This window comes from Myotis daubentonii, chromosome 13 (genome assembly GCF_963259705.1).
Source record: "Myotis daubentonii chromosome 13, mMyoDau2.1, whole genome shotgun sequence".
NCBI classification, from domain to species: Eukaryota; Metazoa; Chordata; class Mammalia; order Chiroptera; family Vespertilionidae; genus Myotis; species Myotis daubentonii.
Window position 1 is genome coordinate 48288941 of NC_081852.1, and position 17232 is coordinate 48306172.

The following is a 17232-nucleotide window of genomic DNA, read 5'->3' on the forward strand; positions in this document are numbered from 1 at the left end:
CTGAATAATTCTATATTGTATCTTCTGTAAATAATATATTCCAAGTATAATGTGTTCTGTTTGCTTACTCATTTATTAATTTAATTATAAAACATTAATTAAATATCTAATGTAATGAAAGATTTTGTACACTACATTAGGAAGCTTGAACTTCATTCCACAGGCAATTGGTAGCTGCTTATTTATGTTTAAGCAGGAGAACTACATGGTCAAAAAAAAAAAAAAAAAAGAGAGAGAGAGAACCATATAATAAACACAAATAATTAGATTACAAAGCAGGACTTAATGAGTTTTAAGTTCTATCAACAAAATATCACAAAAATTAGAATTATAGATATCCTATATAATAAATAGGTAATATACAAATTGATCGTCATGCCCTCACAAGATGGCTGCCTATGACCAGGCTGGCAGGGGGGTTAGTGAGAGAAGACCAAACGACTGAACAAGCAGGCTGTGTGGGGCGACCAGGCAGGCAGGCAGGTGAGCGATTAGGAGCCAGTGGTCTAGGATTGTGAGAGGGATGTCCGACTGCCGGTTTAGGCCTGATCCTGGGATCGGGCCTAAACCGGCAGTTGGACATCCCCTGAGGGGTCTGAGATTGGAGAGGGTGCAAGCTGGCTGAGGGGACCCCCCCCCCCACCTCTGTGCATGAATTTCGTGCACTGGGCCTCTAGTGGTTAATAATAGTAGCTACCATTTACTGTGCCAGACCTTGGGGCATAAGTACTAAATGCTGGATTTTGATATTTAATTTTGAGAATTGTGGCATGTCAAATATGAAACCTTGAAAGATAGATATATGTATGGAATGAGGTAATTTAGGCAGCAATAGCAGTTTTATGTTACTATTAATGGTTGTCTGAGCTGTAAACTTAAAAGATGGTGTTTAACAATGGCTTTATATTGGTGCTGTTCTCTAAAAATTTTTATTTATTTTTTATTTATTTTATTGCTTAAAGTATTACAAAGGGTATTACATATGTGTCCTTTTTTTCCCCCGCCCTTGACAATCCCCTGGCCTCCCCTACCCCCCAGTATCTTATGTCCATTGGTTATGCTTATATGCATGCATACAAGTCCTTTGGTTGATCTCTTACCCCCCTCCCTCCTGCCCCCCAACCCTCCCCGGCCTTCCCGCTGCAGTTTGACAATCTGTTTGAGGCAGCTCTGCCTCTGTATCTATATTTTTTATTTTTGAGTGGCTTAAAACAATACAGATTTATTCTCTTACAGTTCTGAAGGTCAGAAGTCCTAATGTTAAGGTGTTGGCGGGGCTGCATTCCTTTTAGAGACTCCAAGGGATAATCCATTTCTTTAGCAAAAGCTTCTGGAGGCTGCCTACATTCTTTGACTTATGGTCCATCCTCCATCTTCAAACCTAGCATCTTCTCTTCCTCTGATTCAGAACCTCCTTTCCTTCTTATAAGGAACCTTGGGATCTCAGTGACACAGCTGGATAATTCAGGATAATTTCCCTGTCTTGATTAATCACATCTGCAAAATCCCTTATGTGAAGTGCTGTGATGTACTCAGTTTAGAGGATAAGGATTTGGACATCTTTGGGGACCATTATTTTGCCTACCACAAGGGAAGGGGCAAGCAATTTAGCAATATCTGCCAAAATTATAAATACAGCTCTGGCTGGTGTGTTTCAGTTGGTTGTGCATGTCCTGAAAGGTTGCTGGTTGGATTCCTGGTCAGGGCACATGCCTGGGTTGTTGGCTCGACACCTGTAGGGAGCGTGCAGGAGGCAGCTGATTGATGTTACACTCCCATTTCGATGTTTTTTTTCTCTATCCCTTCCTCTCTCAGTCTCTATGCAGTCTCCACTTTCCGTCCTTGGTTATTAGGGTTCTCTCCAGCTAGTCTTCAGTTGATTATTCAGGGTTTTGTTTGTTTGTTTGTTTTTTGTATTTTAGTTGTAATTCTAGTTTGGTTCTCGGAACATGTCTGTGTAGTAGCATCCACTTACTCCGCCGCCATTTTTAATCTCTGTGCTCTATAATTTAAATCAGAAAACACGGTTCCTAATTTTTTTCTTTGTAATATAATTTTCTGAGGAAGTTAGCAAGCCATATGCTATCATAAAGGCTGCTTTGGTATAATTTCTGTTTTTCACACTATAGAAAAATGTTTATATCTATTGATTCAATATAATATAGCACTAGTTGACATTTGTTTTGAAGTGGATAGACTGGTCTGTTTTAAAGTTACAATCTTGTTCTTCAATTCTGGAGAATTTGTGAACTGAAGATGTATAAAGATGGCAGTATTAAGTGTGTTAATGATGGAATCTTTTCTGCATCATTTTTGGTGAGTAGGTGTGATAGGAAGAGAGTGGTCAAAATTAGGATGGTAGAGAAGTTATTTTTCTTACCCTTTAATAAGAATGGCCTTATGAAGGACTTGATATGCTTTCCCAAACTTTGCTTAAACAACTATCATTAACACTTCTGTATAATTATTTATTTCAAGCGGATTTTGGAGTATCAGGAACTTTGCTTAAACAACTATCATTAACACTTCTGTATAATTATTTATTTCAAGCGGATTTTGGAGTATCAGCAAAAAACACAAGGACAATTCAAAGAAGAGATTCCTTTATTGGCACACCATATTGGTATGTATTCATTTTTATGGATTTACAGATTAGTTATGTCAACAGTTATTATACTCACTAATTTGTTCACGTAATTAGTGATCCTGTCTCTCTTTTATGAGGGTTGCAATCACTATTCTTAAGTTAAACATCTTAACTTTCAATTTTCTGTTTTCATAGGATGGCTCCTGAGGTAGTCATGTGTGAAACATCGAAGGACAGACCCTATGACTACAAAGCTGATGTTTGGTCCCTGGGTATCACTTTAATAGAAATGGCTGAGATAGAACCACCACATCATGAATTAAACCCAATGCGAGTGCTGCTAAAAATAGCAAAATCTGAGCCTCCTACATTAGCACAACCATCAAAATGGTAAAATATTCTAAACAAAGTTTTTTAAGAAGCAAAACTTGACGCTTTATTCTTCCAACTTTCTAAGAATATTTAAATTTATGGTACAAAGACTATATGAAGTAGAAAACTGATTTTTGGTATAGTTTCAAGACGTAAGGACCATTTAAACTCTTATAACTGACTTTTCCCATAACTTTTTTTTTTTAATCCTCACCCGAGGATATTTTTCCATTGATTTATTAGAGAGAGTGAAAGAGAGAGGGAAGGACAGAGAGAAATGTCATTGTCAGAGAAACACATCTATTGGTTGCCTGCACATGCCCTGAACGGGCTGGGTGGGGCGGGTACCTGCATCGAGATATGAGCCCTTGACTGGAATTGAACTTGGGACCCTTTTTTTTTTTTTTTTTTAAATATATTTTATTGATTTTTTACAAAGAGGAAGGGAGAGAGAAAGAGAGTTAGAAACATCGATGAGAGAGAAACATCGATCAGCTGCCTCCTGCACATCTCCTACTGGGGATGTGCCCGCAACCCAGGTACATGCCCTTGACCGGAATCGAACCTGGGACCTTTCAGTCCGCAAGCCGACGCTCTATCCACTGAGCCAAACCGGTTTCGGCGAACTTGGGACCCTTTGGCTCTATCCACTGAGCAAAACTGGCTAGGGTCCCATAACTTTAAAAAAAATCAATTTTCGAGAGGGAAGGAAGATGAGAGAGAGGGAGAGAGAAAGAAAGAAACATCGATGTGAGAGAGACACATTGACAGTGGATCAAACCCACAACTTAGGTATGTGCCATGACCTAAGTTAGGAATCAAACCTATGACCTTCAGTTGCCAGGACTACTCTTCAACCAGCTGAACCACACTGGCCAGGGCTTTTCCTATAAATTAGAAGATACCAGTGACTTGAGTTCTACACGAAAATAGTATTTTCTGTACTGTGAGAAAGTGAGGCATATATCTGTTTGATCTATATTTGTGGAATTTAATATAGAAGAATTTTTGTGACTTGGCATACTTGTGAATATATGGTTATATCTCATTGGTTAAAACTTTGAATCTACTTACTTACATGTCTAAATTGTATTTAAAAATAAACTAGAGGCCCAGTGCACGAAAATCATGCACAGGGTGAAGGGGGTGGTTTTCCTCAGCCTGGCCTGCACCCTCTCCATTCTGGGACCCCTTGGGGGATGTCTGATCCCCCATGGGCCTAAACTGGCAGTCGGACATCCCTCTCACAATCCGGGACTGCTGGCTCCTAACTGCTCGCCTGCCTGATCACCCCTAACCACTTGCCTGCCGGCCTGATTGTCCCTAACTGCTTGCCTGCCTGCCTGATCACCCCTAACTGCCTCGGCCTCGTCCCCTGCTGATGCGGCTTCATCTGGAATGACGTCCAGAAGGTCGTTCAGCTGTCTGGTCTAATTAGCATATTATGCTTTTATTATAGACTAGGGGCCCGGTGCACGAAATTCGTGCACTGGGTGTGTGTGTGGGGGAAGGGGGAGTGTCCCTCAGCCCAGCCTGCCCCCTCTCACATACTGGGAGCCCTCAGGCGTTGACCCCCATCACCCTCCAATCGCAGGATCGGCCCCTTGCCCAGGCCTGACGCCTCTGACGGAGGCATCAGGCCTGGGCAGGGGACCCTCATTTTCCCCATCACTGGTTCTGCCCCTAGCCCAGGCCTGATGCCTCGGCCAGAGGCGTAGACCCCCATCACCCTCCGATCGCCTGTTCGGCCCCTTGCCCAGGCCTGACGCCTCCCCATCTCCCCCCGATCACTGGCTCTGGCCCCCGCCCAGGCCTGAGGCCTCTGGCCCAGGAATCATGCCTGGGCAGGGGACCCCCATCTCCCTCTGATCGCTTGCTCCACCCCCCGCCCAAGCCTGACGCCTCTGACCCAGGCTTCAGGCCTGGGCAAGGGGACCATCATATCCCCCCAATCCCCGGCTTCGCCCCCCCCCCAGGCCTGATGCCTCGGCCAGAGGAGTTGACCCTCATCACCCTCCGATCACCAATCACCGGATCGGCCCCTTGACCAGGCCTGAGGCCTCTGGCAGAGGTGTCAGGCCTGGGCAGGGGACCCCCAGCTCCCCGTGGTTGCAGGCTCCGCCCCTGCCCAGGCCTAACACCTCTGGCTGAGGCGTCCGGCCCGGGCAGCGGGGACCCGCAGCTGCAGCGGCCCCGCGATCATGGGCTCCGCTTTAGGCCCAGGCATGGGACCCATAGCTCCCGGGACTGCCAGCTTCGACCATGCCCAGCTCCCATTGCTGGCTCCACCCCTACTTCCTGCTATCACTGGCCAGGGCGGCAAAGGCACCTGATTCTCCGATCATGGCTGGGGGGCAGGGCAAAGGCGGCCCCAGGGCCGCCTTTGCCCTGCCCCCCAGCTCTTAGCTCCCCCCTGGGTTTCCGATCACTGTCAGTGGCAGGGGGCTTCTTCCTGCTTTCCCTTTCGCCTCCCTGCATTGTGCCTACATATGCAAATTAACCGCCATCTTGTTGGCAGTTAACTGCCAATCTTAGTTGGCAGTTAATTTGCATATAGCCCTGATTAGCCAATGAAAAGGGTAGCTCGTATGCCAATTACCATTTTTCTCTTTTATTAGATAGGATAACTAATAAAATCTTAATCTCATTAACTAGTTTTTTATGCTGAATACTATTGCATACATAATGAAACGTAATTTATTAGAGTTTTGTTTGATTTTAAAAACACGAAAGTAAAATAGAATGTCATTAAAATTTTATTTTGAAGGTCTTCGAATTTTAAGGACTTTCTAAAGAAATGCTTGGAAAAAAATGTGGATTCCAGGTGGACAACATCTCAGCTACTACAGGTAAGATAAGATTCATTCATTGTGCTCTTTTCCACTTGAGTTTCCTTGTGGAAACTCAAAATACATTATAGTAGTTAACATTTATTTTACCAACATATAGATGCTGCCATTGCTAAAAGGTATTGAACTTATAAGTCATTCCTTCTGTGCTTTTTTGATAGAGTTTGTGTTCTTTCATTTTGTTAGTTATTTCCGCTTTGTTAGTTGCTTTCATTTTGTTTCTCATCTCTCTTGAGGATAAATGTTGTTAAAATAGTGTTAAAGTGATTGGATAATTTTGATTTATAGCAGAACCTGTTTATACTATTGAAATAAAACTTAGTGAAATAATTAATATTACAGGTGAACAAAAAGAATGGCAAATATTGAGGCACTTACTGTTAGGTTGAGTTATAGGAAAAGTTAGTTATAAGTATTTATGTGATGGGAGGGGGGAAGCAATAAGAATTCCCTGGGACACACTTACTTTTATTATTTTACTACCTCCACATTTGAAAGCCTTAGTCTGTGACAGACACTGTTAAGTGCCAAGTACACAGAGATAATAAAGTGTCTTCTTTTAAGAATATTAGAACCATGAGCATAACCAATAGACACAGACAGTATTGGGGTGAGGGCATGTGCTGGGGAGTGGGAGTGGCTGGGGAGAGGTAAATGGGGGAAAAAGGGGACTTTTGTAATACTTTAAACAATAAAGAATTTAAATAAATAAAAAAGAATATTAGAACCATGTCAAAAAAGCAGGTGTTTGTAGACACTTTTAACTTTAAAATTTTTGTTATTTTATTGAGGCTTTAAACTGGATTTATATGTATTGCTACTTTTTAAGAACTGGTATTGTACAATTAACTTGAACATACTTTAAATTTTAATTTAATTTTTCTATTACAAGATTTTCAAACATACACAAAAGTACGTGTACTTACAGATATAATGTCATTATTTTTGACATATTTCCTTCAGATTCTTTAAAAAGGTACAAGTAGGGGTTGCAGGCCCCTGTTCAATCCCCTTTACCTTCTTCTTTCCTAAATGTAATATTACTTGATAGTGTTTATATTTTTCCTACCTATGTGTTTATATTTTTACCATATAATAATGTGTTTTATGTTTTGAAACTTACTTCTTTGAGCAAGCATTTCAGATGTTACTGAGCATGCTCTTTTTAATGATTTAATAGCATCCTTTTGTTACTGTGGATTCCAACAAACCAGTCCGAGAATTGATTGCAGAGGCAAAGGCTGAAGTAACAGAAGAAGTTGAAGATGGTAAAGAGGAGGAGGAGGATGAAGAAACAGAAAATTCTCTGGTCAGTATAATAGAAAGGAAATTTTATTTAGGTAATTTTTAGAGTTGGGTTTTGAGGTATGATTATACCTGTATTTAAGGATTAATTGATGAGTAGCAGTACAAACCTTTAATTTTAGAGGTGAAGATTAATAGCAAGTTTACTCTTGCTATCCATCTTTGTCATATGTATTATGTGAAGATTAGTCAGTTCTTTAAACTACTTTTATAACTTCATCAGTTTTACTGGATAAATATACTAAATCATTATATATGAAGTAAATAACTTTAAAATATAAGTACGTAAAAAAAAAATAAAATGTTGTTTTGGTTACCATCTTGTTTTAACACTAAAAATATATAAAATCTTTTTCAGCCAATACCTGCAAGTAAGCGTGCCTCCTCTGACCTCAGCATTGCCAGCTCTGAAGAAGATAAACTTTCACAAAATGCTTGTATTTTGGAATCTGTCTCAGAAAAAACAGAACGTAATACTCCTGAAGATAAATTTAACAGCAGAGTTCTTAATGAAAAACCCACTACTGAAGAGCCTGGAAAAGCTGTGGAGGGTATTGATGAACATTTAGGAACTATGGATGAACTCCATACTAGAACAATAATAACCGAGGAAAATGGGAGAGAGGAGAAGAGACCCAAGCTTGAAAATCTGCCTGACACAGAAGACCAAGAAAGAGTAGACATGAAGTCAATCAACGAAGGAAAAGAGAGTAATATAACTGTAGAAACAAATATTGAACAGAGTCTGAAACCTGAGGAAGAAAGGGATCAGGAAAAGCAACAGATATTTGAAAATAAGGTTATAAAATCTGAAGAAGAAATTAAAGATACTACTATTCAAACAATGGATTTAGTTTCTCAAGAGACTGGAGAAAAAGAGGCAGATATTCAAACAATTGACAGTGAAGTTGAGCTTACAAAAGAAGACACCCAAGAGAATTTGGGAAAAGATGAGAAAATGAAAAAAGATGTGATCAGTGATACAAGTAATGCAATAGGAACAAGTGAGGTCATAGATGTTGCTCAGAAGGCAGTTGAAAACAAAGCTAAGGACGCTCAGAGTAATGATGGGAAAGAAATGGTTGAAGCAGGTCAGGAATTAGCAAGTAGACCCATGGAGGGTCCTGAGGTTGGTGGTACTGAGGAAGTTTCTCTTAGAGAAATAGTTGAAACTAATGAGATAGATCAAAAATCTATAGAAGGCAAAGGCAAGAAACAGTTAATCAGCAGTTCCGAGAACATAGTGGAGACCACTGAGGAACCCAGGACAAATGAAGTTGAAATTACTGAGTCAAGTAACACTGAAGAAATAGAAGTCAGAAGTGCAGTGATTCATACTGACGAAAAGGCTTCAGGAAGTGAAACACAGGATGCTCATGAAGCCACTACGCTGACAGAATCAGAGCAAAAAGAGATTCCATGTGAAGTGCCAATGAAAACAGAACCTGACGTTACTGCCACTTCACAGCCCAGTGAACCTCAGCCTGTTCCAATACCTAGTATTAATATCAACTCTGATGGTGCAGAAAATAAAGGGGAAATAGGTGCTTTATCAAAAATTGAAACCATGTTGCTACCAGAATCTGAGATTCAAAAGGAAAATGATACTGATTCAGGCACTGGTTCTACTGCTGATAATAGTAGCATTGACTTGAATTTATCTATCTCTAGCTTCCTAAGCAAAACTAAAGACAGTGGATCAATATCTTTACAAGTAAGTGTACATGGGTCCTTGTTTGGGTTTTTCTTTGTCATTTTGGCAGTTTTAGAGTTTATGTGAAACTGATGTCTTGAAAATAAGGCAGCACTAAATCAGTGTAGTATTGATTTCTCCTATAAAATACTTAAGGCCTACAAAGGCAATCAATTAACAGAACCAAGGAGAGAAGTTGTGGATGTGACCTTTAAGTTTTTTGGTGGTACCTACTTATTTTTGCCAACTTGATATAAGCAGTATATATTATTGCTTAGTGTGATTTGGGTTCTCTTATTGTTAATAGGTAGATACTATTTTAGCAAGAATCAATAGTATATGAGAGAATTGAGAAAGAATGATCTTTTTTAAAGCACGTTTAGGGTGTAAACAGTCCTTGATTTACCACTGGCCCACACAGATGACCACTGTTGCTTCTTCCTCAGTCATAGCCATCACTACTGCCATGAGAACCATTGTAGGGAAACAAACAAAACTAAAACCCAGAACACTTGCAGCTCCTAAATATTAGTGTGCTTAAGACTTAGCAGAGGGGAGCTATGCAGGAGTATGGAGTGGGGCCCAAGAATCAGTATTTGTAACAAAAGACCCCATGGAATTTTGATGCAGGTGAACCGTGGACAAAGAGTTTGGGTTGACAGGTAGCAGAAGACAAGACTGTGAAAAGCAGAAACAACTTAGAAAAACCGACCTTAGGGACAAGACTAGGGTATGACTAATCAGCCTGCCTATCTGCCCCAGATTATTACGCCTTGCCTAGATTGTCTTCAGTTTATTTTGTTTCACTGACTGAAATTCTATTAATCAGAAGTCCATTCACTGACTTACTGAGTAATGTAACTATGTATGGTAACTTTTTAAGTTACACTATAAAAATATACTAATTTTTTAAAAATGCAAATAGTTTGAGAATTAAGGTCATGTTAATTATGGATATTTTAGTAGGATCTGAAGAAATGGAAAGTTTGGAGGTTATGGGGATGTAGACCTGTTTTGGGGGCAAGCCCACTTTAGATTTTAGAGGAAGCCTGGTTAGGGTGCTTAGGGGGAGGAGAGGAAACTGGAAGCCTGGAGAATAGAACAATAAAGGGATTGCAAAAAGGTGACTGGAAAGTGACAAAGACAGTTTAAAATCCTAATGCATTTTGAGTTTAGTATTTTCACATTCTACTTTTGCTCCCTCTGCTTTCTAAGCTTTCCCCCATATCAAAACCTAGTAATCATCTGCTCTCAATATTTATATTTTTACCATGTTTATGTATTTGTAGGAGTGTTATACTTCTATTATTTGTTTACATTTAAAAAACATTTGGATATCAGTTGAGGAATCAAGAGTTTGGTCATTTTTTTTTTTTTTTAAGAGTTTGGTCTTAAAGAGTGGTAGGCAGTTCTTCCTCTCGGGTTTCCCTCCAGGCATGTTACCTTTCTCTTTTCCCTCTCCTAAGCTCCAAGGACCCTCTGCCTCTGTAACTTGTTTCCTGAGCTTAGCAGTCCACTGGCTCACTTCTACTACCTTTGTATCTTTATAAATAAACTTTCTCTTTTAGTTTGGAAAAAAAAAAAGAATACTAGGCAATAGCTAGTGGGCAAATATGGTTCTTTTGAGGTGCAGTAGAGAGTGCTATCTTGCTAGTAACTCTAAAATCACGCATTCATTTCCAGCCCTGAAATGGAGAGCAGAGCTGTTGATATGGTTGCTGATGAAATAGCTTTTGATTCCTAGTCCTGGCAGTGTTTAAAAATTACCTGGGAGCCTTTTCAAAATACAAATTCCCAGCTATCCTTAACCCTATTGATTTAGAGTCTTTAAGGGCTGAGCCCCAGGAATTCAATTTTGTTTTGTCAGTGGTTCTAGAACTGAAAGCAGAGGTATCTGAGAACCTACAAGGTGAAAAGAGGAAGAAAAAATAATGGTTAACATGTAAAAGTTACACTAATTAGTTACTTAGGTAAATTGATCCTTACCACTGTAAGAATCCTTATCTGATTATGATGTGGTATCATAAAAATGATACATGCACATCATGAAGTCATACTTTCACTTGAAAAAATTTAGATTTCATCTGTAAAGTCATGTGAAAGTTAAATGAGGTATAAGATGATGTAACTGGTTCTACATGTGAGTCTTACTGCTTTATATTCTTTATATGTGTAGTCTTAATGGCTGTTCAATTTTTTTTTTTTAAAGAAGAAAAATGCTTTCTATCTCGTATTGCTCATATAAAGCCTAACTAAAATAAAATCTCACTCAGGAAACAAGAAGACAAAAGAAAACATTGAAGAAAACACGCAAATTTATTGTTGATGGTGTAGAAGTGAGTGTAACAACATCAAAGATAGTTACAGATAGTGATTCCAAAACTGAAGAATTGAGGTTTCTTAGGTGAGTAGAGAACAACATAATTAAAACTGGTTTTGTGACTTCTTTTTAGTCTCTGCAAAGGCTGAAGACTAGAGAAGGGAATAAAGACTTGGCTAATTTTGGACCATTCTTTTATTACTTTTATGTTTGAAAAAAATTACTTTTAAAGTTTTTTTTTTCTAAAAGCATTATTTCAAAGGTGTAACTTTTATTTTCTGTCTCTATCATCACTATGACATTTTATTCAGACGCCAGGAACTTCGGGAATTAAGATTTCTTCAAAAAGAAGAGCAAAGAGCCCAACAACAGCTCAATAGCAAACTGCAGCAGCAGCGAGAGCAAATCTTCCGGCGTTTTGAGCAAGAAATGATGGTAAAGTCTTAAATACTTGTACCATTTTGTTAATTATGAAATTCGATGCTTTAAGAAAAAACCCACTAGTGGTTTTAGATCTTGTTCTCTGATGACTAGATTTTTCTGACTTTATGATGTATTTTTGCCCAAAAGGGTCTATTCTAGTCTTCCTATCACTGACTTAGAGTGTAATCGGTGTCCTCATTTTTCCTTGATTAAAATTCGTCATGAAAACCTGGAATCATGAAGATGGTTTACAAAGTTCTTTGGTGTGCCTATTGCTGGATCATTTTTCATTGTTACAGTTTGACCTCAGATTTGGAATCCAAGATTTTAAGCCAGCCTAGAACAGTTATCTTTAAACCTTGCTGAGTATTAGAACTTCTTGGGGGCTTTTTCAAAACAAACTTACTTCTCTGGCAATTCACAGCTGCTAGATAAATTAGTGCTGATTAGTCAAGGGTAATTGTAACTGAGTCTTGGTTTAACCTTGTGCCCAAAGTTAAAAAAGGAATTAGTAATGTGGTAAAACATTTTGATAACTTATGTTGAACATCTAGCTTAATGTAGGTTAGAAAAAGAATAATTTGAAATGTTACAGTGTTTATGCTTTAAACATAGTTCTTTTGCTGTTTTCGTTCGTAAGTGCTAAGAATTGTTTTGTGTGAAGTGCAGTATTATTGATTACATTTGTTGGATCATAACAGAATTCCTAAGAAAATAATGAACTTTTTTTCTTACTGAGTATTTTTATAGTACTTATATTCTATTTTCCAGAACCTTATAAAAGCTGTGTTTCTTTTTCCCCCCAGATATTTTTCAGAATGTTTTGCTTTTTAATATGTTAAAGAAAACACCCTTTACAAATATTTAACTCTCTTATCCAAAATTGCAATGTTATTCAAGTTTTATATAAGCAGCAATCTTTTGTTGAAAGCGTAGATTTATAATTCCAAAAGATTTGTTTCAATGATATGATTATTTTAAGAAATTAATGAAGGAGGGTAAATCTGAAAATGACAATGGTACATAATTAAAATAGACTTCAGATAAGACCTTTGACTTATCAAACGTCTGCACTAATAAAAGACAAACATGCAAATTGACCATACCTTTGCTACGCCTTAGCCTCACCCACCAGCCAATCCAAGTGACTATATGCAAATTAACTCGACCAAGATGGCGGCTGGCAGCCACGGAGCTGGAGCAAGCAGGAGGCTTGGTTGCCCCAATGATGGAGGAAGCCAAGCTTTCCAGCCGCGGCTGGCTCTGAGCTCCACTCAAAGCAACAAAGTTTCAATTATAGAAGATAAATAAACCCCCGTTACCTGCTTTCAGCTGGCTGTGGCCACGGAGCTGGAGCCTTGGGTTGCCCCTGGCGATGGAGGAAGCCAAGCCCTGGCCAGGCTCTGAGCTCCACTCCAGGCTACAAAGTTTCAATTATAGAAGATAAATAAATCCCAGAAAAAAAAAAGAAAAAGAGAGAGGCTGGGAGCTTCCGTCGCCGGGGAGGTTTGGCCAGCCTGAAAATGGCCCTCAGCCCCTCACCCAGACTGGCCAGGCACCCCAGTGGGGACCTCCCACCCTAAAGGGGGTGTGGCCAGCCTGCAAACAGCCATTAGCCCCTCATCCAGGCTGGCCAAACCTCCATGGGGTAAGGGTCCCCACTGGGTGGGAGGCTTGACCAGCCTGCAAACAGCCATCAGCCCCTCACCCAGGCTGGCCAGGCACCCCAGTGGCACCCCAGTGGGGACCCCCACCCTGAAGGGCAAACCAGCTGGTCCCCACCCATGCACCAGGCCTCTATCCAATATAATAAAAGGGTAAATAGCAAACTGACCCTAACAGCAGAAAGACTGGGAATGGTCACTATGACACACACTGACCACCAGGGGGCAGATGCTCAATGCAGGAGCTGCCCCTGGTGATCATTGTGCTCCCACGGGGGAGCTCTGCTCAGCCACAAGCCAGGCTGACGGCTGCCAGTACAGCGGTGGTGGTGGGAGCCCCTCCCGCCTCCTCAGCAGCACTAAGGATGTCCAACTGCAGCTAGGCCTGCTCCCCACTGGCAAGTGAACATCCCCTGAGGGCTCCCGGGCCGCCAGAGGGATGTCTGACTGCCAGCTTAGGCCCAATCCCCCGGAGAGCGGGCTTAAGCCAGCAGGTGGTCATCCCCTGAGGGGTCCCAGACTGCAAGAGGGCACAGGCCGGGCTGAGGGACCCTCCTGAGTGCACAAATTTTTGTGCACCAGGCCAATAGTTATACTAATAAAAGGGTATTTTGCTAATTAGACTGGGTCGACTGGACATCTTCTGGACAAAGCCACTGTGGCGGAGCCAAGGCAGAGGTGGTTAGGAGTGATCAGGCTGGCAGGGGAGCATCTAGGGGGCGATCAGGCTGGCAAGCAGAGGCAGTTAAGGGTGATCAGGCAGGCAGGTAGAATGGTTAGGGGTGATCAGACAGGCAGGCAGGCAGGTGAGCAGTTAGGAGCCAGTGGTCCCAGATTGCAAGAGGGATGTTTGACTGCCGGGATGGGGCCTAAACTGGCAGTCGGACATCCCCCAAGGGTCCCACAATGGAGAGGTTGCAGGCCGGGCTGAGGAACATCCCACCCCCTGCACAAATTTCGTGCACCGGGCCTCTAGTATTGTATAAATATATATTTTTTACTTTAGTACTTCATAGAAATTGGATATTCTCCTGGATTCTCTAAAAATTTGCAACATTCTACTGCTTGTATAATAGAAAAATGTACAGCTGACCCTTGAACAGTGCAGGGTTTTAGGGGCATGAACCTGCAGCCCTGCCCCTTCCCTTGTGCAGTAGAAAATCCATGTTTAACTTGTAACTTCTTAAAAACCTAACTGCAGTTGTACTGCAGTTGTCCCTGGGTATCTGCGGAGGATTGGTTTCAGGACCGCGCCGCGCGCCGCCCCCCGCCCCCCCCATGGATACCAAAATCTGAAGATATAGAACAATGCATACAATAGGCCTTCTGCATCCATGGATTCCCATCCATGGGTTGAAAATACTGTTTTCAATTTGTGATTGGTTGAATGTGCAGATGTGAAATCCAGGGATACAGAGGGCCAACTGTATATTTATGGGAAAAAAAGAATCTGTATATGAGTGGACCTGTACAATTCAAACCTACTTAGGGGTCAACTGTATTTATTTTCCATGTTAGAAGAAAAGAAATGCATGACTTTTTGAAAAATTATATATTTTAGTTCATTTGACTTGTTCAGTACTACAAAGGTTATATTCATTACATCTAAATTAAAATGCTAGTTATGTCCTCTTAGTAAACATCTTCATTATAATAGTTAATATGAGTGATAGAAAAATAAAATGATCTTGAGCTACATTGTTTTACAGAGCAAAAAGCGACAATATGACCAAGAAATTGAGAATCTAGAAAAACAGCAGAAACAGACTATTGAACGTCTAGAACAAGAACACACAAATCGCTTGCGAGATGAAGCCAAACGCATTAAAGGAGAACAAGAGAGAGAATTGTCCAAATTTCAGAATATATTGAAGAACCGAAAAAAGGAGGTAAGTGTAACTACTGTTTTTAATTATTCAAGCTACTTTTATTAGTTAAATAGGACTCTTTTTTTTTTTTTGTTATCTTCCCAGCAGTCATGTAGGTTAGTAGTAAGGTCAGGTGTTAACCCATTTTACTGATCAGGAGGCTGGAGTAGAAGAGGTTTTAATGGCCTATTCAAGTTCACAATCTGCCAGTAAGTATCCAGCTACACGTTGAACCAAGTCTTCATTTTTCTTCCAAATTATCATTTCTCTTTTATTAATACAACATTTAAGGCCTATTACAGAAGTATTTTTTCAAGAAAACTTAGTGTTATGTTTGTAGGAGGCAATAATATATTTAATTCATACTTAAAATATTCTTTTTATTAAGTTAATTGCCTCTCTTTGACATTGTACCGAAACAAAAGCTAAATAATCTGAAATTCAAATTCATCAAATTGTGAGATACTTTGAAGAATCAAAGGTAGAAAACATCTGTAAAATCATTTGAATAGGATGAATTTTTTCATTTTTCCTGAAACTATTCCATATTGCGGTAGAATCTTGTTTGTGGTGTGTAAGATTGTCATTGATTGAGGAAGAAGACTTATATATTGGATTAGTATGTCTTTTTCTCCCCAAACTAAGAGAGCTTTATATATTAGCAGCTTTAAGAGATAATTTTATGATTTATTCTGTACCTTTAGTGTAGGAGGAGAAGTACCTTTTCATGATTATAAAGGACCCAGGAACAATAATTATGATATATCTATTAGGATGGAACCAAAACATCTCAACCAAACTAGTGAATGCATTTTCACTTTTGTATGTTTCAAATACCCAGCTCCATTGACTTTAACATTTAAATTATGCAGAAAATTGAACATCATATTGCTGAACTTGAGGATCTACTTTAAAAAGGATAGAATCAAACATTAATAAATATAGTGTCTTCAATGATTTCTTTAGGTAAAGATGAATGAAATGGTATATAATTTTATTTGATGTGGCTATCATTTCTAAAAATTACTGTTTTGTCACATATTTTACATAAAATGGCTTTGTATATCATGGTGTATGACTTTTACTGAGGCTACATGTTAATTCTCTTGAAACCGTGGGTAGTTTTCATTGAGAGGTTATTTAAAAATATAGATATATATTTTCATTTCAGAGAGGAAGGGAGAGGGAGATAGAAACATCAATGATGAGAGAGAATCATTGATCAGCTGCCTCTTGCCTACTGGGGATCAAGCCCACAACCTGGGCATGTATCCTGACTAGGAATCAAACCGTGACCTCCTGGTTCATAGGTAGATGCTCAACCTCTGAGCCATACCAGCTGGGTGAGAGTTTATTTTTACTAGCAAATTAAATAAATAAAATTTTACAGGTAAATAATGTGATTTAATCCTAAATACATAAGAGTTTCTAGTTATTGTTACTGTTTTGGGTAAGGGAATTTTAGCCAGTGAATATGTTTGAGATCATGATAATGCATATTTTAAATAATTATATTATGTATTTTTTTTTCCTTATCACTAAACTTCTTGCATTTGGGGAGTCTCTTCCTTTAATGGTGATTTGGTTTCATGAGGAATTACTGATGGGAAATTTTAAATACCCTGTTAAATCAAAATCAGTCTCTTTCACAAACCATCAACAGCATGTGGTGATTTGGAATCTGGTTGCTTTTGGTGCTTTTACTTGTGTAAATACATGATCATTTTTCATAGTTGGATTACAGGTCTGTTTTTAGGTGGAATACATATCTAGAATTTTGAAATGATTTAAAAGAAAGAACTCTAAATTATACTTTATTTTATGATATGTTTTATTGGGTATAATAAATCATAGCAAATTAGACTTATTTTATGAGGGCTTATATTACTGTTAAACTTGACAATTAAGTTTGGCTTAAATTGTCAGCAAAGGAGAATGTTATTTTAATCCAACTCAAAAGTGTCAGATATATTTATTTTTATCACACCGTGTATAAAATGGTGTGTTTTATAAAAAAAAGAAAATGTAGTATCCATTTATTTCTCCTTTGTGTGTCCTAAGGCTTACTTACCCTATTGTTCTTTTGATCTCATTTAGTGGATTTTATTTAAAATTATCAAGCTAATTATGAAATGTTTCACTTTTATAAGG

The 17232-nt window shown here is 39.3% G+C and overlaps 1 protein-coding gene across 2 annotated transcripts in view; it reads left to right on the plus strand.

The window, feature by feature from the left end:
• Nucleotides 1-17232, plus strand: part of SLK (STE20 like kinase) — a 53840-nt gene that overhangs the window by 17312 nt on the left and 19296 nt on the right. For both annotated transcript variants that reach the window (XM_059661312.1, XM_059661313.1), the window contains exons 5-12: nucleotides 2551-2623; nucleotides 2783-2977; nucleotides 5727-5808; nucleotides 6989-7117; nucleotides 7472-8827; nucleotides 11080-11210; nucleotides 11438-11561; nucleotides 14923-15102. In XM_059661312.1, the coding sequence (XP_059517295.1) occupies nucleotides 2551-2623; nucleotides 2783-2977; nucleotides 5727-5808; nucleotides 6989-7117; nucleotides 7472-8827; nucleotides 11080-11210; nucleotides 11438-11561; nucleotides 14923-15102 (2270 nt within the window). The remainder of the gene's footprint in view (nucleotides 1-2550; nucleotides 2624-2782; nucleotides 2978-5726; nucleotides 5809-6988; nucleotides 7118-7471; nucleotides 8828-11079; nucleotides 11211-11437; nucleotides 11562-14922; nucleotides 15103-17232) is intronic.